Source organism: Lepidothrix coronata, unplaced genomic scaffold (assembly GCF_001604755.1).
Source record: "Lepidothrix coronata isolate B3197 unplaced genomic scaffold, Lepidothrix_coronata-1.0 Scaffold199, whole genome shotgun sequence".
NCBI lineage: Eukaryota > Metazoa > Chordata > Aves > Passeriformes > Pipridae > Lepidothrix > Lepidothrix coronata.
Genome location: NW_016690379.1, coordinates 100,171 through 116,876, shown reverse-complemented (window position 1 = coordinate 116,876; position 16,706 = coordinate 100,171). Strand labels below are relative to the sequence as shown.

Genomic DNA, 16,706 nt, shown 5'->3' with positions numbered 1-16,706 from the left:
ATCCCAGCCCACGAGAGGAGGAGTCTCTCTGTCCTGCTGTGTCCAGGGCACACTTCCACCACGGTGCTCAGCTTGGGATCAGCTCGTCTGCCCTCCCCATGGTGGCCAACAGGAGATGACGAAGAAGGTTAATTACCTTCCTGACAGCAAGTACATGCTGTCCAGCACTGGGTGCTTATGGCTTTGAGGACAATTTCCAAAGAGAAAAAAGCAAAAGCAGAAGCAGCAGCTCCCCCAGACAGCAGATGCTCTCATGTTGCTGCCCTTGGTATGTTCCTTATTTTAAGTGAGACTTTCTCGTGTCCTGGGAGCAGCTGATGCTCAGAGACTTCTGGAGTCCTCAGGAGTTTTTTCCCTGTGTGTTCGTGCACAAATTACAGCAATTGAACCAAAGCACTTGTGAAACCACCGTTTTTTTCCCTGACTGACTGGCTGGGAGGCAAAAATGGGATTTTTATGTAGTGTTGGCTGTGTTATGATGTCTGGATTGGTGATGGAGTTCACAGCAGGTTTGTTTCTGGCCTAATGGTGATTCTCTGCTCTTCAAGAGCAGGTCTGATAATTCTTCTCTGTATTTACACCAACTCTGTTTTCCTCTAGGTTTTACTATTTAAACTTTTTTTTTTTTTTTCTAACCCAAGAAGTGCTTTAACCACATGCAGCCTGCAGCAGACAGAAAGCTCTGTGGCACCTGGTGGAGATGCAGATTCTGGGCTGGTGGGAAGGTCATCCTTGTGTCAGCACAGCCAAGGTCAGGTGAATGACTCAGGCTCCCAGGCATCAGGGCTGCTGATCAGGCAGCGGGCTGTGCTCTCAGGGGGAAGATACCCAGCAAGGAAACCATTTGCTTCTGTGGGATAACAAAACCAGAAAACCACCTCCTTTGATCTAGGCGATGGTTTTGTGCTGTTACTGTAACACCCAGACCGACACTGAGATTGGCAGGAACTACCTCAGCACTAAGTGATGGGGGATAAGGGACACGCAGCTGCCCCATGCAGCAGCTTTTGGGGCTGCAGGGGAAGCAGAAGGTTGAACATAGAAGGGGATTGCAGGGGAGCACTGTCCTATTTTGGTTTGCAAGAGGATGCTGTCCCTGCTCGTGGCGGGGGCAGCTTGGAATTTGGGTGATTTTACTGTGATCTTTAAGGTCCCTTCCAAACCACTCAGTGACTCTGTGCCTGGGGTCTCATCCTGCAGCTGGTGGGATCCAGCACAGCAGAGGCAGGGCTGAACCCCATCCCAGTGCTGCAGCTCAGTTAGGCTCATCTCACCCACTGCTGCTTCAGTCTGTGATGGCATCGTGCTGCTGCTTTCAAAGACTGTTTTTTGCTGGTTCCCCCCCCAACCATTGATATTTTTGGCATGTGTAAGTTCATGTTGGGACCCAAAGGGTCTGCCCGCTCCCTACATAGGTGTTGGGTCAGGGTGCAGCCTGGACAGGCACTGAGTGATGCTGGTGCAGGAATTCTGGGTGGAGGGAGGTGCCAGGAGTCACCTGGATGACTTGTGACAGCGCCCTGACTCTCCCAGTTCAGGGAAAAAAATACCCAGAGGGTTTACTTAAGCAGTGCATCCTGGCAGGGATGGGCTGTTGTGGACAGGGCTGGTCCAGCAATGGGAAAATGTTGCTTGAGGACATGGTCAGAAATGAATCATGGGGATTCCTCCTCCATTGGAAATGTCACTTCTCCAGGGGAGATGCTGCCTTTGGTTTCCCAGATGGCTTCTGCTGGGATTTCCTAAATCTTCTCGGACATGATACGTGTGTTTAGTCAGAGATGAGATATGTTTATGTGCTTTTGCCCACCAGATCTGTGTCACGACACAAACATCCCCGTGTTTTGGTGACAAATGGCACAGACATCTTTGCATGTGGCTTGCATGGAATCTAGCAGGGAATGTCCCCCTGGCTCGGATCTGTGGCCAGGGCTGGGACCCCTCTCTGTAGTCCCCCCAGCTCCCCAGCTCTGCTTCAGAGGGGCTCAGCTGCCTCTCCCCACCTCCTCTCCCACGCTGGTCCCCCACGAGCAGGCAGCCATCCCACCCGGAATGCCGACTTGCTCCGTCTCCTCTTTCTTCTGAATCAAACAACTCCTGTAGCATCAGGTCCCTGGAAACCTTTGTTCTCTGTACAGCACGAGGATTCCATCTGCTTCCTTCCTGTGGTTATTTAACCAGAGTGACTGAGCTTTACTGAGAAACTCTCCACAGCTGAGCTGACGTTGCCCTTTCCACGCGCGAGGCAGAGCCCAGGCACCAGTTTCGCTCACGAGGCTCCTTGAGCTCCTGCTTTGAGCTGGTGACGGCTCTGAGAGCTGCTTCCTGCCTCCCTGTGGAAGAAAAGTTATACAAAAGGGATGAAAATAGGTGCAGAGGGGCTGGGGGAGCGTGAGGAGCAGACCTGCCTGAAGGGAAGCTTCAAGCAGTGCTCGTAAGCGCAGATTTGGCTGAGAACACGAATCCCCTCCTGGGGCAAAGTCAGTGATTCCACTGACCCACATCAGGCTGGAGTCTGGGCAGAAACAGGCTTAGAAATTGTGGTATTAAGTAAAAAAATTTTGCTTCCAATCCAGTGAAGAAGGAAACTCTACTGTCACAAACACCTGGAGTCTGCTGGACCTGCGAGTAAAGGGCTGAGAGGGATGAAAATGAAAGAGGCTCGAAAGTGAAACAGGAATGTGACCCGGTGGGTACCTGCCAGCAGCCACCAGAGCTGGGCTGCACTTTGGAGATGGTTATACTGCTTGAATTCTGGGTTTATTAACAACAGAGCTGTGAATTCCCACGTGCAATGCCCACTTGGGTTTTGTTCAGGACGTGCTGAGGGATGCACCTGCATAGATACATAACCTCCAGCCTGGGAAAAACAAGCAGTTCTGTTGTTGATTTATGTTAGTCTGGTTTTTAGCTGGTGTCTACTATCTGATCTAGGATCAAGGTCTCATCCTGACTGAGAGCAGACGTGAATTTGAAAACATCCCAGCAGGTAAACAGAGGCAGCAGTGCTCTCTCCTGTAAACCAGGGGTGATTATCAATGACATTTGGGCACATAACCAGTTATTTAACTGTAAATGCTGCTCTAAAAAGGGCAGTGCCTGAAACAGTTGCTAATTAGAGGCTGAAGAGGCTGGAGCAACCCATGGAGTACCTTGGGGCTGGTGTTTCTCTGCTGTGGGAGATCACTGCCAGGTATTTTGTCAGAAATTTGCTTTTAAATGTGAGGACCTCAGGTCTCCTCACTTCCCTGGCCATTAACGCATTCAGCTCCTCCTGGGTGGTCCTTCCCACCTGGATCTGTGCCCGCTGGGCTCTTTCCCAGCACGGTGACACTGGGCACAGGATCCATGCTCTGCTGCTGATTTACAGCCCTGTTAACAGCTTGCAAGAACACAACAGAGGCTTGGCTCATTAGGAGGTCTTTATTAGCAAAAATAAAAGATTTCTTTCCATACAGATAAATAGGCAAGAGTTCACACAGTGACAGAAGCCCCCTCACCAGCATGACCCCCCCCAGGAGTGGAGCTGCTGTTGCTCTTGGCTCTCACCACGGCTCCAGGGCTGTCCTTGCTTCTCCTCCAGCGTGGAAGTCGAGGTGTTTGGTGGAAAAAACAAGCTCAGAGTTGGCTCAACGGGAGCTTAACGTGTCCTGGTAAGAAGCTTAATTGCAGTTTTAGAGTGTTTGGCCCCCACGCTGCCCTTGAGCCCGTGCCCACCCCGCTGCTTTCAGCGGGAGGAGCGGATCCAGGGAGCAGCATTCCAGCCCTAACTCTGGGATAACCAGTTCCCAGGCGGGCAGGCTGCCAGCAGGAATGCCCTTCTGTCACCATCAATGTACACAAAGAATAAATCCACTATAAATAGCCTCTCTTCAGCGGGGACTTACAAAGCAAACAGCAGACTGGCAGTGTTTCATCCTATTGGGGCCCTTTTACTTCTAAATATTAGAAGTAAATGCCTCTGGGCTGTGGCATTTCCCTCTCCCCCACTGGGCTGAGGAGGAAGGTAAGCCCTAAAATCAGCCACTTTTGGGGGTGCTCTCCCTGCAGCCTCCCCCCTGCAGCACGTGGGGATTAGAAACCAAACCCCAGTATTGTCAGTGCTGGAAGCAGCTTCATGGATTTGAATGCAAATTACACAAGCCACCTTAAAATGGTGGTTAATTAAATATCCTCTAACTTATGAAAGAAAATAGACAATAAAACAGTGAGTAAAACCCAATCAAAGACTGGAAAATAGTAAGATTAACTTCTGAAAGTGCAGAGTGGCCAACCCAGCAGCTCTGGAGGGCAGATATTTAGCAATATTTAAGCCAAGTTCTATTAGAACCAAACATTTAATTCCCACTACTATTTGTTTTTTTCCTTTAATCTGGACTAATCTATATGTTGAAGTTTAGAGGTAGATTAACTGAGCTGTTGCTGTGTTTGTGGGAGTACAGGTCCTCCCCTTCATAAACATAAAAACATCTGATTGCATAAATAAATAGAGAAATAGAACATAAGGAGAGTGTAATTTGCTTAAATTTTGTTCATCTCAGAGCTGGAATTCCTCCTGACCAGGAGTGGAATTTCACTTGGTATAAACTCTCTCCATTGTCTGCTCTCCAGAAAAATGCTGCTTTGGGTGTTTGGAAGCTATGAATAAAGTAGCACTATGATAAACAGTATTAAAATATTGAACAATAAATAGTATTTTCCAAGCTCATGCTCTTCTTCAAAACGTATTGTAAACATTAACACTGAGGTATTAAAAGTAATAAATATTAAATTCTAAAAAAATAACTTTTAAATACAATAGTGAACTGGAAGTTATTGACCCATAACTGAACCCTGAGATAATTTAAGCTCTTGCAGCCTGATTTCTGAACAAATAGCACGATTTGGTGTGGAAAAGGCAGAGCCAGGGGTGTCCTCAGTTCCTTCTCTTCATTGTCAAGTATTTTTCGATGTAGTTGATGAAAATGTCAAACTCTCCCATGGCCTTGTAGATCCCGTTCTGGTTCATCTGCAGGTGAAAGCCGAGCGTGTTTAGAGGGACTGTGACGATATTTGTGATGTACAATCACTGCACAACTTCTCCTCCCTCCTCCTCCTGCTTCTCTGCCCAACTTCCCGGGGGGAACCCACCAGCTCCTCCTTCGAGCACCACCCTCTGGATTCCTCTGCCTTAGGTATTAACGCATTAAAGACTTTTTTGGGTTGTCCCTCCTAAGCTGAAGCCATCAGTAAGATCTCTGTCTTGCTGGAACAGCGAGTTCCTCCCCCTCGGTGCAGCCACGTGAGCAGGACCTTACCTTGTTGAACGTGTCCTTTATGTGCTTCATGCTTTTGCTCCTCTCCTCGCACGTGAAGAATCTGTGCTGCAGAAGGGATAAAAACAACGGCTTCAGCCCCAGGGGTTTCCTGCCCGGGGTGTGGTTCTGGCTCTCCCGTCCTCCTGCCCCCCCCCAGTGCCGTTCCCCACCTTCCCCTTCCCCCTCTGTGGCCACGGAGCTCTCTGGGGCAGCAATTAGAGCTTTTTAGCGCCGTGCCCTGCTGAAAGTGTGACCCGAGCCTGGACCCCCAGCCCGCCCCCAGCCCTTGCTGCCAGCCCCAGGTGAGGAGCTCTCTGCCCAGGGCAGGATTCATCCCGTCTGACTCCGGAGATGGACTCGTGGCTGCACCAGGTGGGAGTTTGGGAGGGATCATCGCAGAGCCACGTGGCTCCAGCACCCAGGTAAAGGACAGACCCTCCCCTTGTCTCTTCAGCCAGACTCTTGTGCAGGACCTGCAAGTGGTGCTGCTGGGCATCATCACTGACTAATGCAAGCCTGGTGAGCAGGAACCCCATCCTTGTGTGCCCTGCCAGCTCCTGCCTGCCTGGATCCCTGCTCCTCCACCCTTACACCACCCCACCACCCTGCCCCTGGGGACCCTCTGCCCGCCCTCCTGCTGCTCTGGGACTGTCCCCGTGGCGCTGAGCCCCACTCACACAGCGCCTCATCATCGTCCTCAGGCTCAGCAGCAGGTTGCCCAGGTCGCCCACGCTCTGCTGGTGGTGCGTGCTGGTCCTCATGGCGCTGGGCAGCACCTCCTCCATGTAGAACCCCATCATCTCCGACACCGACTGGCAGCCCAAGCTCCCCTGGGGCGAGAGGAGGGAAGCAGGTTGGGGGGGGGGATGGCCACCGGCACCGACGGGTGAGGGTGTTATTTTAAATCCAAGTCGCCCCGGCGGTCGGAGCCCTCGCAGCGCGGGGGGAGCCGCGGCAGCCCCGCCGCGGGCACACGAGTCACTGCGGGGCTGCAGAGCTGTCCTGGCGCGACTTTAGGAAATGCCCCAATTTCCAGGCTGCTTCCTCTCTTAGGAAACACCCGCCGAAGGATGGAGGAGGAGCAGGGACTCAGACACGAGAGCTGTGATTCTTACCTTGAATTCATCCAGCAGGTCGGAGCTGAGCAGCTGGATGCTGAGGTCGTCATCTTTTGATTGCTGTGGGAGGATGCAATGGAAATGTGAGCCTTTTTCGGCAGGTAATCAACACTCTTTTCACTTTGTCTAATCAACTGATCCTTTTCTCGTTTGCATTTGTGCTCTCCCTGCAGCACACGTGTGTGCAGAGCACAGTGACACCAGGAACAGGAGTCACCAGTTCTTGGGTCCATAATCTTGCAACACAAGGACTGCTGGGTCAGGACAGGAAGACAATGAAATCACAATCTTTAGTGATATTGATTTTGTCGATGTGAAACTCCTCTCTCTGCCACCAGTGCCACACACTCGCTTCGGCTGCTCGGGGTGTTGTCTGAGAGTGCTGCTGGAGACTGCAACGCTCTCCAGAGAGGTGTCAAAGCAATGGCAGCCCCTGGGAGCCACCCCAGCCTGTCTGCCAGGTCAGGAGGGTTTAATCCCCCAGGTTTTGTTACCTCTGTAAGTCTCCAGTTGATGGGGAAAAAGGGAGTTTGTTCTCGTGGTGCCTCTGTTGCACCAGCAGCTCTGAAAGACCAAAGAGCTGCAGTGGGGTGGGCTTGCACCACACAAAGAATGACCCCATGGCACCAAGGGATTCAAAAGCTGTCCTGAGAGGTTAAAAATACTCCTTCCAAATGTTATCTGGGAGATTTACAGCAAGATTTAGATCTGCAGTCTTGGCTGCACTCAGTTGATAATAAATACAAGCCATGACATTAGTTTGAGATTTCATCTGGAGAATTACCTTGTTTTATTGCTAAAACACACTGACATCAACCAAAACAGTAACAAAGATGTGACCAACCATCTCTGGCAGTACTGATGCCCTGACAGATGCTCTGAGTGCATCTTGTGCTGTTTTCTCAGCAGAGCAGTGACCTTGCACAGACACCAAAGCAGGTGTCCAGTTACTGTGGAGTTTCTCCAGCCATAAAACACCCTGTGCACGCTTTTGTGGTCCTTTCAAAGCAAAAGCCTGTCGCAAAAGATTTCCCTTTTCACCCAGCATCGAGGCGAGGCTGGACCTCACTGCCCTGAAGGAAGGACAATTTCCTTCCTGTGTAATCCGGTGATTAACTCGGTGGGATTGAATTTAGCGGGAAGTCTGGCTGCTAAGGTTCGCAAAGCTTCGTTATGAAATCTCGAGTTCATTGTAACTAAAACTAGGAAGAAAACCCTCGTGTGCTGTCTCTCAGCGAGCAATGAAACCGAACTTCTCTTGCTCACCCGTAACGCAACGCGCGCGCTAAATCATTTCTGCAGAGAGGAAGCTCTTCCCCTCCAAATCACTGAACTTTGCAAAAACAGAGAGGCGAAGAAAGGAGCGGGGTGATACTCACAAAATAGTCCTTGATTTCCTCAAACTTGACTCTCAGCTCTCTGAGCTTTGCAGGCAGGAGCTGGGGGAAGTGCAGGCAGGAGGGCTGGCAGCGGGTGCCGGCAGCCAGGAGCAGCAGGAGCAGGATGGGCATGGCTTTGCAGCTGGGGCAGGTTCTCATGCTGTGGGAAAGGGGCTGCTTCCCTCTTGGTCCAGCTCTCGGGTGGATTTCACAGGAGGGTATAAAGCCAGATCTGCAGCTTTCACCTTGATGGAGCCCCTCATTTATACTCTCAAAAAATGGCTCCATTTCCTCTCCCCCGTTTCCTGACGAGCAATATTGGGGTTTTAAGTCATTCATTAAACCCAAATGTCACTTGGGTTTCCCGTCAACTTGGGTTTCCTGTTCTCTTGACCTCCCTCCTCTCCTCACACCCCATCAATTCTTTTGTGCTTAGACTCTGCAATTTTTTTTTTTTTCATTACTTGTTTCTTGTAAATTTAAATGCAGCTGAAGAGGAAAGTTGCAGACACATGAAGAAGCCAAGGTGCTGTGTGAGGTTAATTCTTTATTCTCACAGTCACTTTTTATATTTAGATGAATGTCCTATCCTTGGAATGAAAAAAAGTGTTGCTACTTTTACATCTTTGTATGAAACCTGCAGCATTGCATCACTCAGCAGCTTTGCTTTTCGTGAACCTGTACAAACACACTGCCTCCTTTTTTGGCATTTGAAAGTTAATCTGCAAATACACATAATCATCTGAAATCTTCATTTTTAATTAGATTATTTTTTTTTTCAGGTAATGCATGTGTCTGCTGAAGCCCACGTGAGTTTTCAAGCTCAAAGGCTGCTCTCCCAAATTTTAGCTGGTAAAGTGTCTGGATGCTGATGGGATCAGTTCCATGATGGGTGGGGATGCTGTGGAAGAGCTCAGCCATGGATGTGGCTGCTCCAGTCCCTCTGGGCTCCCCCAGAACAGAGTTTGTGCCCCTGTTTTAACATTGGTTTATGGGGTTAAAATGCACAAGCAGGTAATGAATATCCATATTTCAGGCTCTTAAATCCCATTTCATTTCCTAGAAATGGACAGAAGCCCCATCCAAGCAATCCCGTGCTGGCTCTAAAGACTCTGTGTCCTGTCTTAACTGGGACTTATTGTCCCAGCTCTGATAAAGTTGCCTCTTCAGAGCTGGAGATAATTCCTCTGACGTCTCCTTGTTTTCCGCTTCCCTCTCTTTTCTGGTCTCTTTCCATATAAATCAGTCCACACACCCCCTCCACACTTCCTTGTGATAAAAGATTTCACTTATTAATTTGGGAATCTGGTATCCAAGAAAGTGAAAGGGGAAATAAATTTAGCTTTCTTAAAATCAGAGGGTTTTATTTAAAATCTCTTATGCTATTTCGAAATAGTTTGTTCTTCCCAGCCTGCCTCCAGCAGGGGACAAATCCCTTAAATTCTCATCTCCTCCATCACACTGAGATTCCTTCAGGTTGAGTTTCCAGACCTCTGTTTAGGAACCTGTTGCAAGAAAAATGCTGGAAAAATGCAAAGTATTGTTTGTTTTTGTACACTGAGATTTTTTTGTTTATTTTTACAAGTAAGAGAGAGGAATGTTCGGTGTGCTTATGTGTGAGTCAGGGGAAAGGGGATGAAACACCAGTAACTGGAGGGTTTGAGGGGGACAGTGTGGGATCCTGGGCTGTGATTTGGGTTTTTTGGTTGTTGGTGCCTCTTCCAGGGGCGCTGGGGAAGCGAGGTCCCCATGAATCACTGCAGGCTCACAGTGCATCTGAATCACGGCGTGTGTCATGTTTTTGGTGACCCATTTTTCTTTCCCTGTCCTAGCTCAGCCACCTGTTTTTTCCCCTTGGCTGGCAGCAGAAGGACCAGAAAGGAGAAGGGCAGAAGGCTCGGACAAAACCCGGTGGTTTTAAGCTCGATTTTCACTGGCAGGATCCCACTTTTCCCTGGGGAAAGTTTTTGCTTCCTTTGCTTTAACTTGAACCTGCCAGGGGTCAATAAATCTTCAGTGCCAAGAGCTGGACAGCTGTTTAAGCTTCATCAGGGTATTGAGGCTGATACATAAAGTCACTGAGTGTGATGTTGGCAGGAGCCAGTGTGCTGGACCAAATCCTGGAGCTAAACCCCCTCCCTCGGGTGAAGGATGCAGCCCCAGGCACTTCCCTCCAAATTCTAAATTCTAAAATCCTTGTCTCCCACCCTACAAGGGTGTGATGACCTACATTAAGTCACCGTGCAATGACTTAATTAAACAGTGTATGAACTGCTTGAACATTCAGGATGTAAGCATGAGGTAACGAGTGTGTGAACAGAATCCGATTTAAGTTTCATATTACAGCCTGTCCGTTCTAGAATAAAATTCTAGCAGTTCAAAATTATTAATGTGCAAATTCTGCCATGCCAAGGTATTGGTAAACTTCAACCTCACAGTTCAGTTTGTTCAGAACAACAGCTTGGACGGGTCCCCTGCAGCAAAGTGGACATTCAGCTGCAGGTTGAGGTGCTGGTGTTTTCACGGGATGCAAGGCTTTGGGAATGCCCCCTGGCATCAGCAGGAGCTGGTGCTGCAGCAGCACCAGAAGCCTCCTTCCATGCTGCCCGGGAGCTGAGTGCTCATTTCCAAACTTCTCTTATTTTGAGCAGCCCGTGGCTCTCCGTGAAGTCACTCGTTTGACGCCCGGCGCGCTCCGGGCGCTCCTCGGCCTCGCGCCGTCCCCTCCTCCCTGTTTTGGAACCTGCTCTGTGTTTTCTGGTCGCTACCAGCGTAAGCCAGAATGTGCCCATTCCACAAAGGAAACTCTGGCCTGGGCAGGGTGATTCTCTGCTGTGTTTACCTGTGTTTCCTTCGCCACGTCAGAGATCTTGACGGTGCAGTTTCGCTCTGACTCACTCTCTGCTTACTGCTGTGGAAAGGCATTGACTCTGCACTTACTACAGCCCTTGCTTCATGAATGAATAAAGCACCTTTTCCTAAAGAGTGTCCGGGGGATGTGGGTGTACTTCTAAACCTTTAGGAAACAGCTTTCATGTTTGCCAAGAAGATTTCAGGAAGGAAAATGTGTTACTCAAAAGCCATTCGTGCACTTTTACCCACCTCCCACAAGCTTCTGAGAGCGGCAGGTTCACAGGAAACAGCAGGGCAGCAGAATGCTGTTTCTTCACTAAAACAGAGGCCTTTGGGCAAATACTTTCCCCCACAGCGTGGCACGAGGACAGATTTGTCCTGGGCATCATCCTGGGCACCCTGTGCTGGGTGAGGCTGCACTGGTGGGGCTGGGGGTTGGAAATCCTCAGGGTCCTGTCCTCTGGAGCAGGGTGGCACCTCACCCTGCTTATTTAAGGGGCTTTTCTTAAGTGGGCAAGTTTTTAGGTGGTAAATTTTTGCTTTTTTTTTTTTGCCTTCTTGGTCTCTGTCATTGCTCTTGGGCAGAGGGACATTGTGTGTTGTGTAACACCATCCCTGGAGACGTCTCACCATCCTTGGAGGCCTTTAAGGAGTGACTGGACATGGCACTCAGTGCTCTGATCTGGTTGACAAGGTGGGGATCGGTCACGGGTTGGACTTGATGATCTCAGAGGTCTTTTCCAACCTCAGTGATTCTGTGATTTTCTGCACTATCTGCTCTAGACATAACCCAGAGGGCCCCCCTAGATTTCCAGGCTGTCACAGTGGTGTGAATCTTTCTCTCCTTTTCAAAAACTCCCCCGTTTCTCATCCCTTCAGATCTGGAAGATCTGCTGCCAGTGCTGCCCTGGGGGAAGCAGAAGCTTGGGTGGCCTTTCATTCACCTTGTGCAAAGAACAGTTTTGAAGCGCTGGCATTTTCTCTCTCTCATCTCCACTGATGACTAACAGTTCCTGATGAAGCATCAACTGGACTGTCTGGTTTTCTTTTCCTCAAGAGTTTTTTTTGTGCTGGCAGGGCATGACGTTGGATATTTCACATCTGGAGACCTGCTTTCTACCACCCTTGTCAGAATTTGCGACGTGACTCACGTCGACCTCGGCAGGTAAATCCCAGATTACTCTTTGGAAATTTAACCCATGTCACTGGTTTATCTTGTAACATTCAAGTGTTATTAATCATGAATGGAAGATGTTATCATGACTTTATTGTGACTTATAGTATGACACAGAGAGAGCCTTATATAAGAAGTTCTTAGAAAGTCCAGAACTTCAATTTGATCTAAATCAGGCTGGAAGTGTCACATGAAAAAATCAGGTGATGGAGACTTGCTCCCATCTGTAGATTCAGTGTTTTTGTGATTAACTTCACTGAGAAATGTTTGCACTTTTGTAATTGCACACATCAAACTCACAATATTTGGAATTCTGCTGCATCTTAAGGCAGAGATTGAGTAACATCCTTGTTTAATACCCCACCCTGGAATTCCAGGGTGCCCTCTGCCAACCTAGGAGAGTGAGCTGTGCTTTATTCCCAGTTCTACATGTGTTTTTTCCATTTTAAGTCACTCTGTGAGGGGTGTGCAGAGCTGTGGGTGAGGTCAGTGCTGCTGCAAGACCCTCTTGTCTCTGGGCCTTCTGATGAGCCCATTGATGCAGCGTCAGGCCCTCGGCCACATGGGGCTATTTCCCACTCTGCAAAGCAAACAGAGGTGTTATTATCCTTCACCTCTTTTATTTTCTCCTGAAATCAGCTGTTGACAGGAATTTTCTGATGCTCACAGCCCTGTTTGTGTCCTTAGAGAAATCCACGGGGATCTCAGCACTGGAGTGAGGAGCGTGTGCTCTGAGCGAGCAGGGAGGATGGACGAGGTTGTCTCGGGTGAGTTTGTTTGCAGGTAAGTTAAGAGTGTAAAAGTATTCCAAAAAACCCCCCTGAATCTACAATCCATTAACCAAATATCACATGCACTGCCTTCATTTTTTTGGGCTTTCTACAGAAACAACTTTGAGCAACTCCTCCCTTGGGCAGCTCATTGCACAAGTGCTGCTTTGAGGAGTTTCTTTTCTCTAGTTTTGGTATTACTGGGGGGTGTGGGGGGAGGTGGATCTTCTGGAGAATATTGACTTTGTCATGATGTAGCACCAACACCCTGACCAATAACACAAATACAAAGCACTTCTAGTGATGAAGGGTCACAAGACAGAAACTGGTTTATCACGGTTTGGGAAATCAGATAAGACAAAGCACAACATGACCCTGGGGTGAGTTACAGAGCCAGCATCACTCACGTTCCACAGCAGCATCAGGCCCTCGCCCTGGAGCCAACAACAGGCTGGGCCACTCACCCAGTGGGGTTTAGGGGTGGTTTTTTGTGTGGTGCCAGGCAGCTGACGCCGTGGGTTTAGAAATCCTGGGCTTTCTTTGCTGCCCCACAAGTTGCAGACGAGCACGTGCCGTGGATGGTGATGCTGCACGTGCTGGTGGGTCATGCCTGGTGCTCGAGGGATGCTGCAGCATCCCCAGGGCTGCCAGGGGATTTCCCATGTCTTTCTGCTCCAAAATCATTTATTAAAAAATGATCCATCAGATGTGCTTTTCAGAGGCTTTACAATGTGGTGTTTAAAACATTCTACCTCCACGTGTTCAGATCTCCCTTCTGTTTTCTCTTTTTTTCTTTTTTTTCTCCTTTATTCTGTTTTTTTTTTTTTTTTTCCAGAGGGAGCAGGTGATCCAACCTGGCTGTTTCCCCTGCCAAGTATCTTAATCACTTCATCTTAGCTACTGAGACCCAAAGACACCATGGTATCATAGAATACTTTGAGTTGGAAGGGACCTTAAGGATCATTTGTTTCTAACTTCCCCCCTGCCATGAGGGCTGAACTTGACTTATGAAAGCAGTAGAGTTCAGACACTGAAAAGCTATTCCCAAAATCCTCTTGCTCCCAGGGGTATGACCCCTGCTGCTCTCCAGGGGAGCTGAGGTGTCTGCTCCACTGCTGCTCAGCCCTGGTCTCCTTGAGCTTCCTCAGCACTTTGCCAGGGATTTATCTTTTCGTGGAAGTCTGAGGAAGATTCACTTCATTAACAGGATCAGGCACTTGTGACTATTTTGGTTGTTGCTTTCCCTGCTGCTTCTGAGGGCTGTAACCAGGAAGTGGAAGATGAAGCTGAGTGGTGGAAAACCCCTCTCGCTGAAAACAGTGTTTAAAAATAAGGAGATTAAAAAAAAAAAAAAAGAAGAAATTAAGAGATCTGAAGGGAACTTACTCTGCTGGCTGTCCCTGCCTGTCAGGAAAGGAGAGATGGGCACTTCATCTCCCACTCCTCAGAAGTGGCCAGGAGAGTGTCCGCTGGAAATACGAAGTCAAATTAAGGCCTTGCAATGGCCCTGATTTATATTTATGACCAAAAGGGGTTGTGCAGTGAGGAAATGCATTGCAAGGGACCAAGTCTTCAGTTTTCCACCGAGATCAGAGGACACTGGTTAGCAGAAGGCCAGGCTGGTGGAGCCACGTGTGCCAGGGTCAGGCAGAGCTTTTCAGGGGAATTGGTAAGAGAATGAACCTCTGGAAAAATTAACCTTGCCTCGTAGCCTGGTTTTCCAAGAATTCATGCCTAGAAGCAAACAGTGGCCAATTTTCCCGGTTTTTCTCATTTTTGCTGGTTGTTTTATCAAATAATGTAGGAATTAGTGGAGCCAAGTGGCTGTGAGGTGCCAGGTGTCTCTTATTCCTGATCTCTCTCTGCCCCAGAGCTGGAGCAGGGCTCCCTGGGTGCCTCTGTGTGTGTGTTCACGTGCATCCAGCCCCAGTGAAACCAGCTTTGGCTCCTCCTGGTTGTGAAATTGAGACGGGCACGATTCAAACCCAGCCAAAAACCGAAACCCGGCTCCGGGTTGCGTCGTGAATCCACGGCCAATTTACTGAAACACGAGTTTCGGTTTTGGTGAAAGCTAAATCTATGACAGCTCTGCCTGGCTAGTGGAGTGATTCATTTGCTCCCCAGAGAATTCAAAGCCAGAGCTGATGGCAGCCAGCTCTCAGTTTCTCCTCTCTCAGGCTTCATTTGTTGCCTGCACTGTCAGCACGTTTCACCCTCGGGGGCAAACCCGGCTGCTGTGTGGGACAGTTGGATTCATCACCTGCTCCAGCCTGAGGCACAGCCTGGTTTTCTGTCAAAAGGCACTCAGGAATATGGTTTGGGGGTGATCATGGTTATGGTTGATGGTTGGACTGGGTGATCTTGATGGTTTCTCCCAGCCTGGATGATCCTGTGAAATGTCCTGCCTGACCTCGGCTGTCACACCAGTGTTTAGCTCTTCCAAAAACAAGGGTGGGACGAATACAGGAGCTGGGTGATGGGTATGTGCATCTCAGCAGGCCGTGGTCTGGCATCTGCCACGAGCTGCCCAGAGCCCTGTGCTGGTCCCAGCAGTGTTGGTGCTGCTGCTGTCGTTGCTCCTGTGACAGCCACAGCAGCACCAAATGTGAAGGATGTTCCTCTTCCCTTCTGAGAATAATCTGGAAATCTGGAAAGCCACGCCATGCAAAGCTCTGGCTCTGGGGGGACATTTCACCACAAAGCAGCCCCTGTGGCTCCTGCACAGCAGTCTTTGCTCTGCTGTCGTGTCAGCCCTGGTATCTCTGGCACATGTTGTTCTGTCCTTCGGGATTGTTGTTCTTTGTGAATCTCCACGTGCTGCAGGCAGCCCCTGATAGCCAACACTGTTTTCTGTGACTGTGTTATCTCCAAAGCAAAGAACTTCAGCTTTGGTTTTCTAAATATTGACAAGTCTTCTCCCAAGACAAGCCTGTTGGTGAGGAACAGCCCCCCAGAGCTGCCTGCACAAGCTCTTCTGTGAGTCATGGAGGCATCCACGGGGTTCAACTGGGCATCTCCAGGCTCACTGTGAAAAATCTCTACTCTTGGAATCACCTATTTTCTTTGATTTTGCTTAATTTTATTTTTGTCTCCTCTTTGGTTCCTTATCTCTTTTAGGCTGGCCCCTTTCCAAGGGGCAAACTTGCTCTATCCACAGTGTCCACAGGAGCCTGGGAATGCCCGGAACAAGTGGAGCAGCCTGATGCCTGGTAATGTGAGTTATGATTGCGGCGCTAAATATAAGAGAGGGGGGAAAAAAAAGTTTAAAATTAGAAGCAGGCACAGCAAACAAATGTAAAGTCTGCAGGGAAGATGTTCATGGGGGCTTCTCGTGGCTTCGAAAAGTGGAAGTTTGATTTGCTCAGAGCACTTTTCATACTCAGTGATCACAGCTCTCTCCCTGGGAAAGACCTCTCAAGAAAGTTTCGTTTCTTGGTGAAATGTTGGTCCTCCCAACACGGGCACTTCTCAGGCAAGTCTTGACTGCACTTGAGCAGTTTCTGAACATGGGTATGGTGTGTTCTAAGAGCAGAGCCATTGCTAATATATCAGATGGCCACATCAAAAAGCTTCTGAAACCTCCTGGAAACTGCAAAAGCCTCATTCATTAAGCCAATCTCATTGGCAGATCTGAGTCTGAAATACACATTTGGAGGCTGGTGCAAATCCTGCCATGGGGTGTTGGGCTTCACATTGTTCTCTCCTGGGTCTTTCTGTTCACTTTCAAAGGCAGAGAAGTTCTTTTCAGGCAACTGTGCCTCAATTTTTGCTGAAATAACCGATTTGCTTCACATGGTGGGGAAAAAAAGTTAAAAACCAACGTGAAAATATCACTCTCTGACTGGGAAATCTTGCTGAAATAAATAGATTCAAGCTGAGAGCAGGTTTAGATGGGATATTAGGAAAAAATGCTTCCCTGTGAGGGTGGGGAGGCCCTGGCACAGGTTGCCCAGAGAAGCTGTGGCTGCCCCATCCCTGGAAGTGCCCAAGGCCAGGTTGGACGGGGCTTGGAGCAACCTGGGCTGGTGGAAGGTGTCCCTGCCCATGGCAGGGGGTGGAACAAGATGAGCTTTAAGGTCCTTTCCAACCCAAACCCTTCCATGATTCCATTAGTT

General features: G+C 49.0%; 1 protein-coding gene and 1 long non-coding RNA gene across 2 annotated transcripts; one reads left to right on the top strand and one right to left on the bottom strand.

The window, feature by feature from the left end:
* Positions 1-4,761: 4,761 nt before the first annotated feature.
* On the bottom strand, positions 4,762-7,998 carry IL10 (interleukin 10). Its single transcript, XM_017832266.1, has 5 exons — positions 7,795-7,998; positions 6,413-6,475; positions 5,975-6,127; positions 5,298-5,363; positions 4,762-5,008 (listed from the first exon to the last, which is right to left on the bottom strand). The coding sequence occupies exons 1-5, from the start codon at positions 7,951-7,953 to the stop codon at positions 4,916-4,918; spliced, it is 534 nt and encodes a 177-aa protein (XP_017687755.1). The 5' UTR covers positions 7,954-7,998; the 3' UTR covers positions 4,762-4,915.
* On the top strand, positions 6,265-16,535 carry LOC108505854. Its single transcript, XR_001877605.1, has 7 exons — positions 6,265-6,516; positions 6,754-6,876; positions 11,233-11,341; positions 11,725-11,812; positions 12,509-12,588; positions 13,427-15,567; positions 15,709-16,535. It is a non-coding gene; the product is annotated as an uncharacterized LOC108505854 (long non-coding RNA).
* Positions 16,536-16,706: the final 171 nt, after the last annotated feature.

Bases quoted from the DNA above. Each gene is read 5' to 3' on its own strand.
- IL10 (XM_017832266.1), bottom strand. From the start codon at position 7,953: ATGAGAACCTGCCCCAGCTGCAAAGCCATGCCCATCCTGCTCCTGCTG. The intron at 6,476-7,794 runs GTGAGTATCACC...ATCCTCCCACAG, and splicing joins AGGAAATCAAGGACTATTTT to CAATCAAAAGATGACGACCT. The intron at 6,128-6,412 runs GTAAGAATCACA...CTCTCGCCCCAG, and splicing joins ACCTGCTGGATGAATTCAAG to GGGAGCTTGGGCTGCCAGTC.